We start from the raw sequence: 18,545 nt of genomic DNA, 5'->3' as shown, positions 1-18,545 counted from the left end.
GTGTAGCAGAGATTTCTTAAGATCTGTTCATAATCATCTAACCCTGGAAATACAAGTCCCCTATATACAAACCTCCAAGTTGCAAACTTTCAAAGATGCAAACGTGTTCGCATGTCCAATCACATAAGTTAGTTCATGTGTCTGGTGTACACTGTCACACGCATGCCTCCTCTATAAGTGGTTGTGCTTTTGTGTACTTTACTGTACAGTACTGTATAGCGTACAGTAGTACAGTATCTTTATTTCAAGCCCAGGATGTCCAGAAGCAAGGGTAAAAGCAGTGGTGATGTAGCTGATACCGCTAAGAATCACCAAGAGAGACAAGAGGAAGAAGAAGTAACTGAAGAACCGAAGAGATTCACGATACAGGAAATGGCAAAGGGATTTTCTTTGAGGAGGCTCTGTTAGTTTTTGAGGCATAGGACCTGAATGTAGAACGGTACACAAAGGTTGCAGCTACCATTCAGAATGCAATCTAGTGCTACCATGTAATCTATGACAAGAAAAAAAGAGCTACTACCCAGACATCACTGGATCGTTTTTTCAAGAGTAGATAGAATTGAATCCAGCAAGGAACCAGAACCTGTGCCATCAACGTCAGGAGTGAGCAGCTTGCCCTCCGACTCCTACTGCTGATGATCCTTCAGCTCCACCATCTCCCACCTCCTCTTTCTCCTCCAGTCAGTAACTCTTCTTGCCTGTTCCCTTGATGCCAGCCCCTGTATGCTAGGTGTTGTACTGTACTACTGTACTTTTCAAGGTACTGTACTATAAGATGAAAAATGTTTTCTTTATTTTTTGTGTTTGTTTTTTATGTATTATTTGTGTGAAAAGTGTTATAAACCTATTACAGTACAGTACTATATAGCCGACTGCGTTAGTTGGGTACCTAGGCTAACTTTCTTGCACGTACGAACAAACTGGACTTACGAATCCTCTCAAGGAACGAAACTCGTTCGTATGTAGGAGACTTACTGTATGGAAAATAGTGTCAGGCTGTGTATGGAGAATTTCCTATATTGTATAATTCCCCTCCTCAATAAAGGGAAATAAATGTTATATGAAAAACTCTTTAGGTTTATGTAGAAGATTTGTTTAAAATATATAATAAATTAGGGACAAATCTGTATGGATTAGAGTTAGACCTGACCGTAAGAACATTTCAATTCCTACGTTTTAAAAACAGTTATCTTAGGAAATTCCCTGGCAGTCCAGTGGTTAGGACTCCACGCTTTCACTGCCAAGGGCCAGGGTTCGGTCCCTGGCTGGGAAACTAAGATCCCACAAGCCACACAGTGTGGTGAAAAAATAAATAAATAAAACACAATGAAATAAGAAAATAAATAAATAAAATTAAATTAAAAAAGTTATCTTCCCAAGTAAAACAAAGCAGTTAAACCAATAATAATTGCCAAAAAGTACCAAAAACTTAAGCATTAATATGTGAAGAAGAAGCCATTAACACTGCTCTGGTCAGTGATCATAATCCAGCCAAAGACCCAATATGCAATAACAGAGAAGATGGGTCCATTTTCATCCACTATACCAAAGAGCCATCCCTAACCACCACCCAACCTCTCCCCATCACACACATTTTTTTTTTTAATGACTTGGGGGAGGGGGCATGTCACAGGGGTAAGTATAACTGCATAGAGTTGTGTGGGTGAGTTAAAGAGGAACTTCTTAACCTAGTCCAAGAGCCATTACACAATATCAAATTCCTTGAATTTTACTAGTTTATTCACTCAAATGATAAAATATACAAATTCACAAGGTACTAACTCACCATTATATATATATATATATATATATAACTCACCATTTTTTATATATATATATATATATATATATATATATATATTTTCTTTATAATAGTTAAATACTTCTAACATCCATAAAGTGACCCCTTGCTTTTTCCTTCATTTTGATTCATCTGGACCTTTGTCAAAAATGACAGACATACAGGGACTTCCCTGGTGGTGCAGTGGTTAAGAATCCGCCTGCCAATGCAGAGGACATGGGTTCAATCCCTGGTCCGGGAAGATCCCACATGCAGCGGAGCAACTAAGCCCATGCGCCACAACTACCGAGCCTGCGCTCTAGAGCCTGCGCGCCACAACTACTGAGCCCACGCGCCACAACTACAGAAGCCCACACGCCTAGAGCCTGTGCTCCACAATAAGAGAAGCCACTGCAGTGAGAAGCCCAGACACCGCAACGAAGAGTAGCCCCCACTCGCCACAACTAGAGAAAGCCCATGCGCAGCAAGGAAGACCCAACGCAGCCATAAATAAATAAATTTATTTATTTATTTATTTATTAAAAAATGACAGACACACAAATGAAAGATTAAGTCTCAAAAATACCTGATAGAGTAGTTAAATATAATCAAAAGTGTCTTATATAAATGTCTTATCTATATATTTTATTTGTAAATATCCCTGGTCTACACCACAGAAAAGTTCAATAAGCAATTCACAATTTAAACTTATGTATGCATCTTTTAAAAAATGAATTAAATTTATGATCAACAGAAATAAAAAAATACGTCTGGCATTTAAATAATGAAGCTAATAATTATGAGGGAAAAATTATAATTCAACTACATGCTATTTCTTAAAAATAAAAAAAACTCAAATATTGATAGTATAACATAACATTCTTCCCATGTTTAATTTCACATCCAAATCTTAAGGGTCATTTCCCAAGAATATTTAAAGCCACATCATTTTCCCAAGTGTCTTGCTCAAACCTTGAGTGATAATCAAATTACTCGTTTCAAGAAAATATCAAAACACTCTTTTGAAGAAAATATCATGTTTGTCTATTTTCTCATCCTCAACTGTTAACCAGTCTCACCTCTGCCCAAATCTCATTTGACAATAGTGTTCCATACGATTTTAGCGATTCAACAAAGTTTTCATAGATATCACGAAATCCTCTATCTTTTATGAGATCAGCTATTTTACTTTATAATACAACCACTTCCCTTCTCTTCCACCAATAAAATCCTATAAAATCCAATAAAATTCCACCATTTCCTCTCTTCTGGACTCTTGCAATGTTCCTAACGTTCGTCCTAGCTTCCAATGGCAGGGGGCTGAGAGGGACACAGAATCTCTATCCTCTACATGGGAACCCCAGTAAATATTTTAAAATCTAAAACAGATCCTACTCAAAACTCCCCCATGACTTTTTATTATCTCTTCACTTCACTTCATTCATGTGTCAGCTCTCTAATACATCTAATTTCCTTCCTAGGGTACTACTTACATATTTTGTACTACTACTATATTATATTTTTGCTTATTTAGCATCTGCCCCAACCTCCACAGACACACCCCCCCCAAAAGGTAAGCTCCATAAAGGCAGGAAATTTGCCAGCTAGATTCAACACTTCGAACAGTGCCCAGTGCATCAGAGGCATTAAATAAACAGAGCCAGTTAAATGAATATAATACTATATGGTCAACAAGTTATTAAAAGTCGTCAGTAAGATTAACAAAGACCTGGACACACAGATAGAAACACTACTGTTAAAGGCTATGACAGAGAGTCATATGACGATGAGAACTATCAGTTTATTAGAGAAGATTCTGTGATATGACAACTTTTTCTTGCCTGCATGCACTCACATAATAAATATTCCATTGACAAAGATTCCATTTGTATCAGGAAGTGAATGTTAAGCTTAAAGATAATATCCCACAGCTGAGTCATTCCCAAGTGTTTTAAAGAAAATAAAATATGGACAAAAACAAGCTGAATTACACAGGTAAAGTGACCTCAGAATCACCTAGTACTCATGAGGATTCTCCATAAAATGGTTAATGAAAAATATCAAACAACCCAGGAATGTTCTTTAACTGAATATCCCTTGTGCCCCTTCCCCACATATTGTCCCAAACTAGATCTAAAATAGCTTTCCTGAACTGACACTGGCTCTGAAGGTTCGTGTAATCTCTTGTACTGTCATTGGACTGCCTGATAATCCATGTGTTATCCTAAAACTATCTGTCCGAAAAGCTTACATTAGACCACTATCCTAAATGGATTAGCAAGTTAAAAACATGTAAAATTGCTCTCGCTTTGAACACAACAAAAAAGTTCAAATTTTAGGTAGTAGATATTTCAAGTAGCACTTTAGAGCTATATAGGGACCACAGACATTCACTATTATTTCACAAAAGCTTACTGAAGGAGGCCAGTCACTACTGCTACTCAAAAACCTAGGGAAACAGTCACGAGCAAGACAAATGTAATTCCTGCTCTAATAGAGGGTACAGAAGGGAAGACAAATTAATAATGGGGAGTTATAAAGAAAATACCAGGGATATCTAAACTAACAGATCTATCTAATGGCCTCATTTTAAATCTGGGGAATGAGATCTGCAAGAAAATTCAACCGGTTAGTGGAAAAGTTAAAGGTATTAGTTTATCTAATTCTCCCCTAATATTACCATTTCATGTTCTCCAGTTGTAGATTTCTAATGTCATCTTATTTTAACTCACAAAGTATTTAAAGCTGCCATTATTTTAAGAAATCCACCAAACTTTTAATTCAACAGTGAATTCACAGTATTATAATATTCTACTCACTAACTGTCCCTGGCATGAAAATTCAAAGCATTAAGGAAACAGGCTATCTCAATCTCATTTCTAGATCATGACCAAAGTAATTTCTCAGGGGTTTTTGTACATTACATGGAAAAGGCTCCTAAGGATTAATACCATATGTGCACTCTGTAACATAAATCCTAAGCAATTACAAGTTTCAAGATTTGTACCTGTGTGATGGAGAAGGAGCTTCAAATTGAGGCACTGTGCTATCCTCACTGACAGGAGAGTATAAGCCGCTCATTTCCTGGAAGCACAATTATTAGAGTTACAGACACTCCAAAGAGAAGACGTATAAATCAAAAGGAGTTATGATATTATATTCCTTTCCAATCCCAGGTTTTATCAGTCCCTTTTTGTCTCAACACCCAAATTTCTCAAGGCTTCCTTTCCACAGAGTACAAAAGCAAGGATATCTGAAAGTTAAGAGACAAGCCTTTTCTATGATACACATTCTTAAAGAACCAGAAACACTTTAATAAATATTCATCACTAATGAAGCTCCCAAATGCAGAAAAAGACAAATGTAAATAATCTGAATGAGATGTACAGTACACTATGTGAATAGTGAACTAGCTAATCATTAATCCAGGTGAGACCCTACTGATAAATATTAAGATAAATATGACAGTATGGCAACTGGATGATCATTAGGTTCAACTCTGCAAAGTACAGAAAAACATGATATGTCAGTCTCTACTTCAAAAATATTCTCTGCAAACATTAAGAAAAGTAGCATTCCTCTTGATTCAAATATTAGCTTTCTAGTAAACAATGGATTAAACTCTAACTTTGATCATTAACTAGAGGAAAAAGCCTCCTAATAAACTATTACTGCATAAATTATGACTGTGACTTTCTATACAATGGAGACCAATCCCATAGATTTAATGCAGCAATTTAAAGGAAAAGCAAAAATTTCATGAAACTGAAAAATTACTAGAGATGTGAGAAATTCTTGATATCTTACTTCCACTCTTTTGATATCCTCTTCCAAAACACTTAACTCCTTCTGAATCTGCTCCAGTTGCTGTAGATTAGAGAGGAGGAAATAAAAAGCCTAAACCAAACCACACAAGCATCACCACAATCATAAAATAACTTAACATTTACAAAATGATTTCTAGGAAAATCTGCACTAATGGTTGTCAGGGTGAAATACTGCAGACAAAAAGTGCTGTAAGTTCCTATGTTAAAAAGTAAATGTAAAGACTTAATATTTAAGAAAACAGTATTTTCTTTAATACAAGGATTGGCTTTATAATAAAAATATTAAAGATGAACAACAATGACTGTATGACTTAATAAAAACAGAAGACATCCGAAGAATTTTCAAATTACCTCATTTAACTGTCAGCAATTAATGTCAGCATGTCAGTTAACCCCATTTTAAATATAAAAAAAGTCTCAGAGATTAAATTCTACCACCCCAAAGCAATCACAAATTAGCCTCTTAAGCATTTTTTAAAACATATTTAAGATAATCTTTTATCTTTGATATTTTACCTACTACTGCACCATAACCTTTCTCCACGCCATTAAAATGCAAACATTTTAATTGTTGCATCACATTCAACAATATATTTAACCATCAGAGATTTAAGTTGTTTGCAAACTATCATAAGTAATTCTGGAACATACTAGTCTGCATTTCAAATTTCATTGATTATTAAAAATGAAATTATTCGATCAAAAGAAAAAGCTAGCAAATCTTCACTGCATTAAAAAAACTGCTTTTCAGAAACACTATCAAATTTAAATTTCTATCACTATTATGTATAAGTGGCTGTCTTAATCTAACCCAAATATATTGAGCCAATTTTTAAAATGTAAAATAACGATAATGAATACTTATGTAATAATATTTATTGCCAGGTGTGAAATAGGAACTACTACACAGGAAAATGAAGCACAGAAAGGTTAAGTGACTTGTCCAAGATTATTCAGCAAATACATGGCAGAGAAACAGATTTTTAAGTGCCTTTTCTTCTGTGGCAATATATACACAATTGATAACATATTAATTCAAATATTTGCCAATCCTAAGCATTTTGCTAAGCACTGTGAAAAACAGGATTTAGAAAACTCTAGCCCTTGCCCTCATGGAACTCAGTCTAGGGAAGATGGCAAAAAGTAAACCAATAGTTGAAATATCATAGAAAACATTATGATGATGGTATGTACAAAGAATTAAAGGTACACAGACTGCCCCTAACCTAGATGGAAAACTTGGGGAGAGGGAAAAGGCAACTGGATAACTGAAATAGGATCTGAAATTAAATGAACTGCTGAGCATCGATAGACTAACAGTAATTTGCCAGGTGGAAAAAAGGTGGGAAAAGACAGAATAAACAGAGTAAATAATAAAACACACAAAGACCTAAAAGCTATGAGAAAGGGAAATAATAAATCTGAATTTATGACAACGAATGAAATCACCCAATGTCAATCAGTATAGTCAGAAGAGATGAGAACAAAAACTGGGTGTAGGGAACACCAACAGCTAAGAGATAGGCAAAGGAAGAAGGAGCAGCTCTATGTCAACCATCAATAAGGGCAAGGGCAAAAGCCAGGAGAAACGATAGCACAGTATCACAGAAACCATGGTTGGGACAGGGGGAGGGGGTTAAAAAAAAAAGTGATTGGCATTGTCAAATTCTTTCAATTCTTCCATCTAGTTTAATAAACTTTACTCCACCCTAAAATTGTTCACACAATACTCCTACCTTAACTGAAACTTTGCTCTCCCTCAAGGACACAGTCTGCCTTGGAACTCTTTCAAATAAAAGTTGGTCAAGTGATAAATTCTCTCATGCCCCAGACTAGATGGGGACTTCCACTTCTACTGCATTCATTGGCCATTCCCAATAACTAGTCTTCCACTCTAACATAAAAAACACTCTGGTCTGGCTCAATCCAAGCAGCCAAATCACTGTCATCAGATCTAAGACATCTACAAATATCCCAGTTATTTCCTACCATCACTAAATCCTTTTGCCTTTTGGTCCATAGCCATTTTCGACTCCGCTGACCCTAACCTCTAATTCAGCAAAACATCCCATGGTCACCCCTTAACTTTTTTCCTTTAATTAGCTTGAAATGCTCCACTGCTGAAACCCCTATTTAAACAAATGCTGACGGGGTCTTTAGTATGATTGTTTTCAAAACACATTTAAAGAGAAGGATGAAAGTAAACATCTAAAATATCAACATCCAGAGACAGCCAATATCACTTGTATGATACATAATACATATTTAAGATCAAATTAACAATTTTCATTCCACTTCTGCAATTGAAGTACCAAGAAAAAAAATCCAGTATCACCTGAAATCTCAAAATACTAAATGCTAATGCCCAACCCTCTGAAGATAATGTCCCACCCTTCCAGTGCCCCAAAGCTTTGCTGGATAATACATCCATTACTATATATGAAGGCCGTATATTAGATTAACTACATAAAACTACCAATGTTCAAACAATTTTTACTTCCAAAAGCAGCAATTTCATATGGTTCAATTTAAAATAAAACAACCAAGGTACAAGGGCTGACGTAATAAATACATAGGTATAGTGTATCGATAAAACAAAATGATGTAACCTACTTATGTGAAAAAGTCTGAAAAGGTGTCAAGACAAGAAAGTTTTTCTTAAATTTCAGTGAATGGAAACTATTTAGAGAGCACATGTTAAATGAGGTGTTTACATTTCAAGACGAAATTCTGAAGAAGTTTAAAGCTCTAAATTATTAAGACATTGTGTTATTCTGATTTATAATAAGAAATATAGCCTCCTGTAGGGCCTCCAGATGGGGATTGGTTGTTAGGGGAACCAGCCATGTGATTAGAGGGTTGGAACTTTCAGCCCCACCTTCTAACATCCAGAAAAGAGAGAGGGGCTGGAGACTGAGTTGAATCAACAATGGCCGATCAATCATGTCCATGGAATGAAGCCTCCATAAAAAACACTAATTTAAGGGGTTCAAAGGGCTTCTGGGTTGGTGAACATGTAGGTTGGTGAGCACATGGAGATGCTTGGAGAATGGCACACCTGGAGAGGGTATGGAAGTTCCGTGCCCCCTGAGTTGTATCCTTTCACCATAAACTGGTAATCTAGTAAGTAAACTATTTTCCTAAGTTATGTGACCCATTCTAGCACATTATCAAACCCAAGGAGGCAGACATGGGAACTACCAATTTATAGCCAGTAGGTCAGATGCACATGTGACTTCCTGGACTTGCAATTTTCATCTGAAGGAGCAGTTCAGTCTTGTGGGACTGAATCCTTAACCAGTGGAATCCGGGGCTAACTCCAGGTAGACAGTGTTAGATAGAATTGAACTGAATTGAATTGAACTATAGGACACTCAGTTGGTGTCCAAAGAGAACTGGAAAATTGGTGTGGGAAATGATCTACACATTTGGTGGCCAGCAATATGGAGAGTGGTGATGAATAATGGAAACAAGTGTTCTCCTTTCAGGCATCAATATAAGACATTATAGTATGAGGAAACAGAAGAAAGACAAAGGATAACCATTTTAAAAAGCAGAAAGAAAATTGGGCAAACTTCACTCTGCAAATATGTTTCATAAGCCAGAGAGGCAGAATCTAGAATAAAAGCATGAACCAGAGTCCAAGAATGTTTTGGAGATATATGAAGGAAGTCCTTATAAAGCTGAACTTTCATTATCTAAATGAAAATCGATCACAAATTGGGAATGATAATAAACAAACCTCTGGATCAAATTTGCCTTAACACTATTATATGAGTTTGGGGGCTACTGAAAATAATAATAATAAATACATAAGATGGAGAAATGCTATTTGAGAACACAGTCCTAAGCCATCAACAGCAAGCACTCTCTTAACACAGCATACTGTACCAAAACCCAAAGAAAATTTTAAAACAATTTAAATTTAAAAAGTGAAGAAAGAAAGTCTCAGAAACCCTTAAGACTAAAACAGAAAAGAATTCAAAAATAGAGCCCCCTTTCATTGACATTAGCTTTGGTGCAGGTAGGTATCATCAGCACTCATTTATTTGACCATCACTATGATTTGATAAAAATATGCTTAAGTATTAAATTCAGTATTTTGTTTTTTAGAGCTAATATAATTAGAATACATTATAGCTGCCAAGACTTCTTCAATTATCTGACATATTCAAAACTGAACAAAAGAATACTGATATACTTTCAGAAAAAAAGTTGGTTAAAAAGAGAGTAGCAAAATTAATATATGGATATAAAAACATGAAAGCACTAAAAAAAATTCAAAAAAAAGAAAGCACTGTACACCGATCAGATCATCCAACACCCAGAACACTGACAACACCAAAAGCTGACGAACATGTGTAGCAACAAGAACTCTCATTTATTCTTGGTAGGAATGAAAAATTGTACAGCCACTCTGGAAGACAGTTTGGCAGTTTCTTAAAAAATTAAACACACTTTTATCATATGATCCAGTATTACACTTGTTGGTATTTACCCAAAGGAGTTGAAAACTTAAGATTCCCAAAACACACTGATAGCAGCTATATTCATAATACCAACACTTGAAACAACCAAGATGTCCTTCAGAAAATGAATGGATAAATAGTGATACATCCAGACAATGGAATAATATTCAATGCTAAGAAGAAATGAGCTTTCAATCCATGAAAAGACATGGAGGAAACTTAAATGCATATTACTACAGCATGTATGGAAAATCTCTGTAGCTTCCTTTCAATTCTGTGAACTTAAAACTGCTCTAAAAAACAAGGTCTTTAAAAATATTTAAATACATTCAAGTAACAAAGAAAAAACATAAGAACAAAAAATCAAAAGAGAAAAGAAACATAAAACAAATAATAAAATGGCAGGCTTAAACTCTAAATTTACATTAAATGTAAATGGCCTAAATACAAAATTCTAAGACTGCTGAGTCAGGCAAAGTGAATGAAAAACCTCTGCTGTCTATAAGAAACTCACCTCAAATAAATAAGTGATATAACAAGGAACCACAGACTCAGTAAGGATGCAAAAAATTCTCACCATATATTTAACAAACTTTACACCACACCATGCAATTGCAGGAAACACATTCTTTTCAAGCACAAATATTTCAAAATTTAATGAACTAACGGGTGATAATGCAAATATCATATTAAGAAAAACACTAATTATTTTCTGATAACAATGCAATTATAACAGAAATCCAGAATTAAAAAAAAAGAAAATCCCCACATCCAAGTAATAAGTTTATCTCTAAATAACCCACATGCCTAAGAAAAACTATAATGAAAATTACAAACTATTTTGAACTAAGGAATAACAAACAAAATGCCATACCATAATTTTTAGATTCAACTAAAAGAAAAATTGTGGCCTCAAATGCCTATATTAGAAAAAAGTCTGCCTACTAATATGTATATCCAAATTAACAAATTAGAAAAGAAACAACAAAATAAAACCAAAGAAAGTAGAAGGATGGAAACTGTAATTATAAAGAGGGTATTAATAAAATGGAAAACAAAATAGAGAATATAAAACTGAAAGTTTGTTCCTAGATAAAACTCAAAATTGTTACATTCCTGGCAAGAACTGATCAAGAAAAAAGAGAGAAATGCACAGCACCAATAAGCAGAGTCAGGAATGAAAGACATCACTAAAAACTCTGGGGACATCGAAAACTTAGTATTAAGACCAAGCTAATAGCAATAAATTTGAAAATTTAGATGAAACAGACAATGCTTAGAAAAAGTATAACATGTCAAAAATGGTATCTAAAACAAAAACCTGAATAAGCAGTAACTGAATCAATACTTTAAAAGCTTCTGCAAACAACAGGTCCAGATAGCTTCTCCAGCAAAATCCTTAAACATTCAGCAAAGACATCGATCCTAGATTATACAGATTCTTCCAGAAAATAGAAAAAGAGGGTACATTCCCCAACTCATTTGATAAAGCTATCTTTATAACAAAATTGGACAAGATCAGTGTAAAAAAAAATTAAAGAACAATCTCATTAATGAATACAGATGCAATAAGGAAGGCAAGTAGGGCAAACAACTGTCCTGGTGGGGTTTCTAGAATGCAGAACATTCAATGATAAAACTAGAATACTCTTGGGCAAATCAGGACAGTTGGTCACCCTAGGTGCAAAGTTGATTGACTTTTTAATGTTAAACCAATGTAATTATCCAGTTTAACATAATGAAAAAAAAATATCATCTCAACTGCACAAAAATTTTTGAGAATACTCAACCCCCACTTATAATTTTTTTAAAAAATCCTCTTAGGAAACTGGGAATAGAAACTTAGCTCCTTGAATGATAAAAAAAAAATACCTACCAAAAACCTACAGAAAACATCATACCTAATGGTGACACGTCGAAAGCTTTCACTTTGAGATCAGCACCAAGACTAGGATGCCCCGCTATCACCACTTCTATTCATCATTGTACCGGATGTCCTAGCCAGCAGAGTAAGACAAGAAAAATAAATAAAGGATATAAGGATCATAAAGAAAGAAACTAAACTGTTTTTATTTGCAGATGATGATGTGTACACAGAAAACATAAAATAATCTACAAATAAATTATTAGAATTAATGATTTTAACAAGGTTGCTGGATACCAAAAGAAATGTGCCAAAATCAACTGCATTTCTATATATCAGCAACAAATAGTAAGAAACTGAAATTAAAGACACAGACATCACTTACAATAGCATAAAAATGATTGAAGACCTAAGAACAACTCTAAAATAAAGACATGTAAGAATAATCCCCTGAAAAACATCAAAATTTTTAAGGACATTCTTAAGGACCTAGACATACAGAAAGAAATACCACGTTCAAAGGCTAGAGGACTCAATATTGTAAAGACAGTCTCCCAAATTCATCTATTGAGTCAAAGTAATCCCAATAAAGATCACAGCAGGTGTACCATGGAAATGTATCAGCTGGTTCTAATATTTATAGAGAAATACAAAGAGCCATGAATAGCTGAGACTTTCCTAAAAAAGAACAGTAACTTACTTTAAAGTTCTAGTGTTTAATACAATGTGGTATTGCCAGAAAGATAGACAAACAGACCAGTGGAGCAGAAGAGAGCCTAGAAACAGACCCACACATGTATGGACACATGATGTATGACAGATGTGGTATTTCAAAGCAATGGGAAAAGGATGGACTTTTTAATTAAGGATGCTTGGACATCTGGACATCCATATGAAAAATTCCCAAGAAGATTATAGATGCGAGTATGAAAAATAAAAGGTAAAGATTCAAGTAGGTAATATAGTAAAATGTCTTCATGACCTCAGGTGGAGAAGAATTCTTTACCTAACATAAAAGGTACTAATTATAACAGGAAAAGACTAATAAATTTGACTCTATTATAGACAGAAACTTCTGCTCATCAAATGACATCATTAAGACAATGGAAAAAGCAGCCCAATTAGAGGGGTAAAAGATTTGCTATAGATAAGTAGATATAGAGATAGATAGATAGATAGATAGAACAAAGAACTTTTATCTAGAATATATAAACAATAAACCAATAAGAAAATCAACTAAATAGAAAAGATGCACAAAGCTTTAAACAAGTACTTCACACATACACAAAAATCCCAATGGCCAATTCATAGTACTGTGTACTCAACCTCACTGGTCTCAGGGAAATGCAACTTAAAACCACAAAGAGATAGCAATACATATCCTAAGATTTGCTAAACTGAAAAAAGTCTATTGCCACCAAGTACTGGCAATAATATAGTGCAATAGGAACATTCCTACAATGCCTGTAGGAAGAGTAACCAATACAACTGCTCAGGCATTGTTTGGCATTATCTATTAAATTTGAAGATGTACATATCCTATGACTCATTAATTCCACTTCTACATGTGTAGCATAGAAAGATATATACTAATATATACCTGGATACATATATAAGATAGTAACATTGTAAATAGCTCAAAACCAAAAACAACTCACAAGTCCATCAACAACAAAAATGGGGTGTATTCATTTAATAGAATACTATACAACAACAAAAATGAATCAAATATAGCCATATACAACAATGGGGATGAATCTTAGCACTGAGCCAAAGACAAGAACAAAACATTATATAATGCAGAAGTGCATTTATATTAGTTCAAAAGAAGAGACTTATAAATACTTAGGCATCAAAACAATAAAGAAAAACAGAGAGGTGATTACCATAAATATCAGAATACTGACTACCTAATGGGCAAGGGAGAAGGCTATAATCTGGAAAGGGTAGGGAGGGAGCTTCAGGAAGCCTAGCAAAAATCTATTGTTTAATCAGGATGATGGTCACACGGATGATCACTCTACTATGAATCTTTAAACTGTAAATTCGTTTTACGAACTTTTCTGTGCTTTATTTCATATAAAAACATTGTAAAATTCAATTCTTTCAAATATTCAAAATAAAATTCCGAACAAAACCAAAAGGAAACCAACACTCATCAAAACTGTCCTATTACAATGAATTAAACAGGTACCACAAATATCCAAAAGTATATTTTAAAATTAAATCGTATGAAATATAAGGCAATTGTTCAAATGCTGGTACAAATTTGCACAGAGGAGACTGGCTTTTACATGGAACCTAAAGCCCTTTTGTTCAATCTGACCATGAAGAAAGAATAACATGTTCATTTAAAAACATATATTTATTTATTAAGTGCTGTGGTAGGCTGGCTGTAAGAAAGCCTCCAAAGATTCCCACCTCAGAATTCACACCCTTATGTAATTCCCTCTCTTTGTATAGGCTGGACCCAAAGATTTGCTTCTAATGGAAAAAACAGAACACTTGTTGAGATGTAACTTTCAAGATTAATCTACAAAAAGCATGTGACTGCTGTCCTCAAAACCCTCTCTTGCTCCCTGTGAGGGAAGTCAGCTGCCACACAGTAAGTTATCCTATGGAGAAGCCCATGTGGTAAGAATATGGTATCTCTTTCCAACAGCCAACGAGTGAACTGGGAAGCATTCCTATCTCAGTCGAACCTTAAGATAACTGCTGCCCTGGCCAACACCTGGAGCGTAGCTTGGTGAGAAACCCTGAGCAAAGGCACTCAGTTACTCTGCACCAAGATTCCTGACACAAGATATTAAATGATGTTTTTAAGCCATTAAATTTGAGGGTAACTTGTTACACAGCAATAGATAACTAATGAAAATGCCTACTATGTGCCTTGCACATTCCTTTCTCTTAATATTCAAAGGAGAGTCAAGGAAAAAAATAAATCACAAATAAAAATTAAATGTAGGATTCTAACAGCAAGATGTGACATTGGAACAAATAAGTATGTTAAATCTGAAAAGCAGATTCAGAGTCTTGGTTTAGACTCATCATAACTGCAATTAAAAGTCAAGCATAAAATCACAAAGTTAATTTTCAAAGTCTGAATGTTAATCTTAGGAAAAGAAAATCAGAAATAGTAGTTTGTCTCCTGGTCAGTCTGTATTTTGCTTGAATAAGTTCAAGTATAAATTATACTACAGGAGATAAGACCTTTAACAACCATATTCACTTTGAGGATTAAACACACAATATATACTTTATAATATATGCAAAAAAAGTAACAACTCACTTCATTCTGTCTGTACTAAATCATGAGGTATTAATCAACTACATTTTCTAGACTAAAGTTTACTATTTCCAAATCACTAGTGTACCTGACTCCAATCACAGAAAAATTAATGAAATTTAATCAAAGTAACTGGTAAGTTTTTAAGTCTGTTATCCTAGCTCCAAATTTTCAAAGTTTTAAAACTTTGTTAACCTAGCTCCTCAGAGTCCCTTGTGTAGTTAAACCTGATATACTCAGAATCACTCAATTATGGATACACTAAAAACAAGAAAACCAAAATATATTAATGACAGTATAATCATTGCATACTAAGAGGCACCAATATCCAGAAGTACTTGGAACCAGTATGTTTCTAGGTTAAATTGCCTATCATAAGAAAATATGATTCAAGAGAGAAAAAAAAATCTATCATTCACAAGGATCTTATAAGATTCAAATTAAACTCAAGTTGAAAAATTCTAAAGCACAATTAACCCAGACATAATAACAAAAATATAGGAACACTGATACTAAGGGCTATGTGATCAAAGGCAATATCACAGAAGAAGCTATTGGAGGCCACTGCATCAGAGAGAGAACAAATTAATATAAGAAAGAAGAGCTATCGTTGGGAAACATTCTCCACTGATCTCTCCCATTTCTGCACATCTTTTGATAACTTTTGTTCCAAATTATCTTTTCAAGGTGAACACCCTGGCAAGACAGAAATACTGACTTCCTCCAGGAGAGGGGGCAGATTTGTTTTCTGATCAATAAAATAGTGTCTCCCTGCAGGGCAAAGACTGAACAGATTTGCTAGCAGACTCCTTTAAAAGACTGGGGTTTCCTAAGTTCACGGTTCTTTGGTTGTAATATATATCCATTGTATATGCAGAATCTACCAAGGCCCATCTCTAAACCGCCCCTGAGGGACTTGCAGGTCATGAAGCTGATGCTGCCAGATATGCCATGAGTAGTCAAGATTTTATTTCCAACCCAGAAGTCTCATGTCTTCTGCCAGCATCTATGAAACTGTGGCGGACTAACTTGTCAGCTTGCTAGTAAAAATCCCAGAACATTCATAGTTGTTTATTTTATAGTTATATGCTGCATCCTTCTTACCTAAGAAAATTTCAAATCTAAATATATTGCAAGCATTAACAGACACTTGAGAAGTATGAAAAACCTCAGAGGCTAATGAAAACCTTAAATAATTCAGATCATACACAGTGATCAGCCATTTCATTTAACCCCCAGATATCCATATGTTTGGACTGTTCACTTAATTGATTCATTATCAGGTTATTTCCTATGTACCAAATCTCACTCGATGAGTTCAAAGTCGAAGGTGAAAAGAACTACATAAAACTACCGGAAAACAATTTCACATTCTGTTTTTAAAGGAGAGAAGGTATGTACGGAATATAAAAAATTATCACTTTTCAAAGAATTTGCTATAGCAAAGACGGTTGAGTGTACATACTGAATTAATAATTTTGTTTCCGTATGCTATAAAATGTTCAGCTTTGTTACTCAAAGTGTGGTCCACGGACCAACAGCATCATCATCTGCAGCTTGCTAGAAATGCAGATTATCAGGCTCAAACACACACCCTCTTAATCAGAATTTGGATTCTAAGAAGATCCTCAGGCTATTCTTATGCAAATTGAAGTTAAAGTACCCACCAAAAAAATAAAATTAAAAGTCAAGAAGAATATATAAAACTCAAATTCATACTGAAGATAATTTTTAATAGATACTAAAACATTAAAATCACAACTGCTACCTCAGTAAAAGTTAAAGAAACATACAATCATAAACCAGGTAAAGAACATTTAGCTATCAACACTAGCATAACACAGAAAAATCCAATCTGAACAAAGTAAGAAAAAGTTAAAAACAGACATCATGAATAGTCCAAAAAAAGCAGAAATATCAAACTAAGATAATGTAAAGTTCTGGCAATGCACACTTAAAGTACTTCATCAAAACAAGTCCTCATCCTTTTATTTTCAAAAATAATAAAGATGGTGCTTCCCTGGTGGCTCAGTGGTTGAGAGTCCGCCTGCCGATGCAGGGGACACGGGTTCGTGCCCCGGTCTGGGAAGATCCCACATGCCTCGCAGCGGCTAGGCCCGTGAGCCATGGCCGCTGAGCCTGCGCGTCCGGAGCCTGTGCTCCGCAACGGGAGAGGCCACAGCAGTGAGAAGCCCGTGTACCGCAAAAAAAAAATAATAATAATAATAAAGATGGCCTGGAACCTAACAAATAAGGTTATTTTTTTTTGAGTAAAAATGTCCTAATTAGACAGCTGAAAGTAAAAATATAACAGTTGGTAATTTAAATATAAAACAGTTTTCAAAGTTATTTTAGCATGCTACCAAGAACACAGGATTTTGCCTTTCATTTTCCCACATTTTATACTATTGTGAAATGACTGAGGAATCTTATAAATGTTAAATTAGGACATTCTGTTATAAAATTATTAATAAAAAGTTATCTGTTAGTTATCCTGCATGACTTACACTTTCCAAGTTCTAAATAGGTAGCTATATTTGTACTTGTTTCCCCCCACCAAGACGTATTTTAATCATAGGAAAATTGTAACCCTCTCTACTTAAGACTTCATTATCTAAATTTTCCTACGTTTTCTTTTCAGGGTGAAAGTTAGGCTGCCATTTGATAATTCTATTATCTATTCTTTATAGCTTTGAGGTAACATCATTATATTCACTCCTATAGAAAACTTTTTAGCACACCTCCAGAAAGGGATTTTTAAAATATCAAGTTGTAAACGTAAAAGAAGTTAAAATAACAAAGTTTAAAAAAAAATAAAACTCCTGAAAAGTCAAATGCTTTTAAATGTTTAAATAAAATTTTTAACCTGAAATGCCTTCACAAAAATGGAGAAAAAAATGGGAAGAGTCAACAATAGTAAATGACACATTATGTAAAATACACAAAATAATATACCTCTCTCTTATTTCTTCTTGCAACCTTGAGGAATTCCATAAGGATCTGTAGTTGGGCTGCATGTGATTCCTATAATAGAAAATTATAATTGTTCTTTTAAAAACATAACTTTGAGCTCAAAGTTTTCTTTAACACCACAGTATAATCAGTATGAAGCAACCTAACTCATCCACTTAAGTTAGTCTCTTATTTCTATTTAGTCATTTTCCACTTGCTAACTGGCATTTTTAAAAGCAAGCCATTTCCCCTAAAACTAACTTGAAAAAAACGGGTAAACGGGTGTTTTCAACTACATTTCTCATCGACCATGCAGAAAAAACTATTTATCGGAAATGGCAATTCTGTTATCTGTCCTGGCTTTCTT

General features: G+C 34.5%; 1 protein-coding gene across 4 annotated transcripts in view; it reads right to left on the bottom strand.

Annotated features, from left to right (window-relative positions):
• Positions 1-18,545, bottom strand: part of COP1 (COP1 E3 ubiquitin ligase) — a 260,115-nt gene that overhangs the window by 168,155 nt on the left and 73,415 nt on the right. For 3 of the 4 annotated variants that reach the window (XM_082834458.1, XM_082834459.1, XM_082834457.1), the window contains exons 6-8: positions 18,182-18,250; positions 5,588-5,647; positions 4,788-4,864 (exon numbers count right to left, since the gene is read on the bottom strand). In XM_082834458.1, coding sequence (XP_082690584.1) covers positions 4,788-4,864; positions 5,588-5,647; positions 18,182-18,250 — 206 coding nt within the window. The remainder of the gene's footprint in view (positions 1-4,787; positions 4,865-5,587; positions 5,648-18,181; positions 18,251-18,545) is intronic. The other variant, XM_082834460.1, reaches the window with a different exon arrangement.

Source organism: Leucopleurus acutus, assembly GCF_964270905.1.
Source record: "Leucopleurus acutus genome assembly, chromosome: 2".
NCBI lineage: Eukaryota > Metazoa > Chordata > Mammalia > Artiodactyla > Delphinidae > Leucopleurus > Leucopleurus acutus.
The sequence above is the reverse complement of the archived record's forward strand: the minus strand, read 5'-3'. Positions and strand labels throughout refer to the sequence as shown.